The 3,158-nt window shown below is 35.8% G+C and overlaps 1 protein-coding gene across 1 annotated transcript; it reads left to right on the forward strand.

Annotated features, from left to right (window-relative positions):
* Nucleotides 1-1,266: 1,266 nt before the first annotated feature.
* On the forward strand, nucleotides 1,267-2,457 carry LOC122196924 (protein Ycf2-like). The gene has a single exon (XM_042900335.2). The coding sequence runs from the start codon at nucleotides 1,345-1,347 to the stop codon at nucleotides 2,455-2,457; it is 1,113 nt and encodes a 370-aa protein (XP_042756269.2). The 5' UTR covers nucleotides 1,267-1,344.
* The last annotated feature ends 701 nt before the right edge of the window (nucleotides 2,458-3,158 follow it).

Consider the following 3,158-nt stretch of genomic DNA (forward strand, 5'->3'; position numbering starts at 1 on the left):
TGATTAAGTAAATCAATAATACATATAGTTTTGGTTAATGATCCATAATTGATTAGTGATAGACTAAGTTTATGTGAGATTCCATGAAGTGTTAGTCTATAAGGTTTATTATATAGATTATTGGATTAAAGGCCCAATGAATGAATTAGGGTTTACAAGTTGAAACCCTAGGAATTCCACACTATAAAAGTAACCCCTTAGCTCCAAATTCACCACCCCAAGGGTTTTAAGAGAACATTAGCCGATTTTGGTGGTTCTAGCCTCTCTCTCTCAAAGTCCTCCATTTTTTCATGGTGTTTGTGACTTGTTTGAGGCATCACACTTGAGGTGCTAAGATCTTGAAAGGCCAACAACTACAAGCTACAAATAAGAGGTATTCTTCTAACTAGTTTTTATGATTTATGTACCAAATTTGTATGCTAGATAGGCTTCATGCTTTGGATAATTTTTTGTTGCATGTATAACTAGATAAAACTTAGATCCAACGCATTAGGGTTGTATGTGCACCATATGAGTGTTATAGTACTTAAAACCCAACAGTGGTATTAGAGCCTAGGATAATTTTCTGTTATATTGATGCATCAGATGGCAGATTGTTTGAGTTTTTGGCCTGTTTTTGATTAGGATCATTACCACAAAATGTTTTGGCTCATAAAATTTGATTTTACTAATATGGTAATGATTATCCCCATCCAATAACATGATGATTGTCAAATTTTAAGATAATTACTTGATTTTGTGAAAAACTAATTATTTGTAGAATTTGAAATTATCTTGTCATATGAATTGAATTAGTTCAAATTAGTAAAAGATAAAATTATATGATTATTTTATTAGTTTATAATTTGAAGTAAATGTCTTTGAAGAATTTCATAACTTGTCCTCAGGTTATGGAACTTAGAAAGTCTCTTTTTATGACTAAAGAGAGTTATAAAACTTACCATCAAGTTTTGAAACTCAAAAGTTTTTTTAAGGAGTTACAAAACTTGCCATCAAGTTTAGAATTCAAGAGTTTTTGAATTAAGTTTTGGAATTTGAAAAGTTTAATTAAAAGGTTTTAATTTGAAATATTGAATTCTAAAACATCTAGTAGTTGAAAGGTTTCAAAAAGGTGCAACTCTTGGGTTCATCACTTAAAAAATTAATTAAATAGTTTTTAATTTTGAATTTTTATAACCTTGATGCTTTGAATAGTTCAATTACACCTTATGGACTTTATTAAATTGATTAAAGAGTTTAATTAAATGAGAATTAAGAAATGGGATCCTTTTCTATAAGATAGGAAGGGCTGTAGCACAAAATGTACTTTTAAGTAATTGCCCCATAGATCCTATATCTATCTATATGAAAAAGAAATCATGTAACGAAGTGGATTATTATTTGTACAATTGGTACTTCGAACTTGGAACGAGCATGAAGAAATTAACGATACTTCTTTATCTTTTGAGTTGTTCTGCCGGATCGGTCACTCAAGATCTTTGGTCTCTACCCGGACCCGATGAAAAAAATGGGATCACTCCTTATGGACTCGTTGAGAATGATTCTGGTCTAGTTCGTGGCCTATTAGAAGTGGAAGGCGCTCTGGTGGGATCCTCACGGACATGCAGTCAGTTTGATAAGGATCGAGTGACATTGCTTCTTCGACCCGAACCAAGGAATCCCTTAGATATGATGCAAAATGGATCTTGTTCTATCCTTGATCAGAGATTTCTCTATGAAAAAGACGAATCGGAGTTTGAAGAGGGGGACGAGCGGCAACAGATAGAGGAGGATTTATTCAATCACATAGTTTGGGCTCCTAGAATATGGCGCCCTTGGGGCTTTCTATTTGATTGTATCGAAAGGCCCAATGAATTGGGATTTCCCTATTGGTCCAGGTCATTTCGGGGCAAGCGGATCGTTTATGATGAAGAGGATGAGCTTCAAGAGAATGATTCGGAGTTCTTGCAGAGTGGAACCGTGCAGTACCAGACACGAGATATATCTTCCAAAGAACAAGGCCTTTTTCGAATAAGCCAATTCATTTGGGACCCTGCAGATCCACTCTTTTTCCTATTCAAAGCTCAGCCCTTTGTCTCTGTGTTTTCACATCGCGAATTATTTGCAGATGAAGAGATGTCAAAGGGGCTTCTTACTCCCCAAAAAAATCGTCCTACATCTCTATATAAACGCTGGTTTATCAAGAAGACGCAAGAAAAGCACTTCGAATTGTTGATTAATCGCCAGAGATGGCTTAGAACCAATCGTTCATTATCTAATGGATCTTTCCGTTCTAATACTCTATCCGAGAGTTATCAGTATTTATCAAATCTGTTCCTATCTAACGGAACACTATTGGATCAAATGACAAAGGCATTGTTGAGAAAAAGATGGCTTTTCCCGGATGAAATGCAAATTGGATTCATGGAACAGGATAAGGATTTCCCATTCCTTAGCAAGAAAGATATGTGGCCATGAAAGGCGAAGGAAGGCTGGAATGCCAACAGGCGTCTATTATTGAATTCACCCGACCCGACAGTACCCGTTTGGGGAACGTCCAGTACCAAAGTCACTGAAAGGGTAAGTCGCCAATCCCTAAAACGGACTATGTAATGCTAAGGCAACGGGTTTTGGTCCCGCTATTCGGAGGTTCGAATCCTTCCGTCCCAGAGCATATCCATTGTATCCGAATACATCTTTTTTGTTCAACAAGGTTCTGTTTCAAGGTCTAATATTGGATAGAATCTTATTCTTCTTTCTTTTTTGATTTTTAATGATTCTTTTCGGAATCATATCTCAGTTTTTCACAAAATGAACTAAATCGAGTTCAAATGACATGCAAATGTAACTGACTCCTTTTGTGATCCAGATAAAGATAAGATGGGGCATAGATCACAGTTGCAGAAAGATTACTTAACCTCAGGTTAAACAAAATATGAAAATACATATAAAACGAGGAAGTGCTTAGCCTATGGGTATGTATTGTTATCCTATTATGTATAAGTAAAGGTCAGTCTTACCGTTAGTAGGTCTCATTCACGAAGCTAGTCTATAAGGGATGTTTAAGGAAATTGCCTATAAAATGGCGATTGAATGGATATCCACTCTTACCCACCACACTCTTGACTAGTGGAGGGTCGTTAGATGAACAGGTTTGATAGGACATTTAAATCCTCATT

Source organism: Lactuca sativa, chromosome 3, assembly GCF_002870075.4.
Source record: "Lactuca sativa cultivar Salinas chromosome 3, Lsat_Salinas_v11, whole genome shotgun sequence".
Taxonomy (NCBI): Eukaryota; Viridiplantae; Streptophyta; class Magnoliopsida; order Asterales; family Asteraceae; genus Lactuca; species Lactuca sativa.

Excerpts from the sequence above, each read along its gene's own strand:
- LOC122196924 (XM_042900335.2), top strand. The coding sequence starts at position 1,345 with ATGAAAAAGAAATCATGTAACGAAGTGGATTATTATTTGTACAATTGG.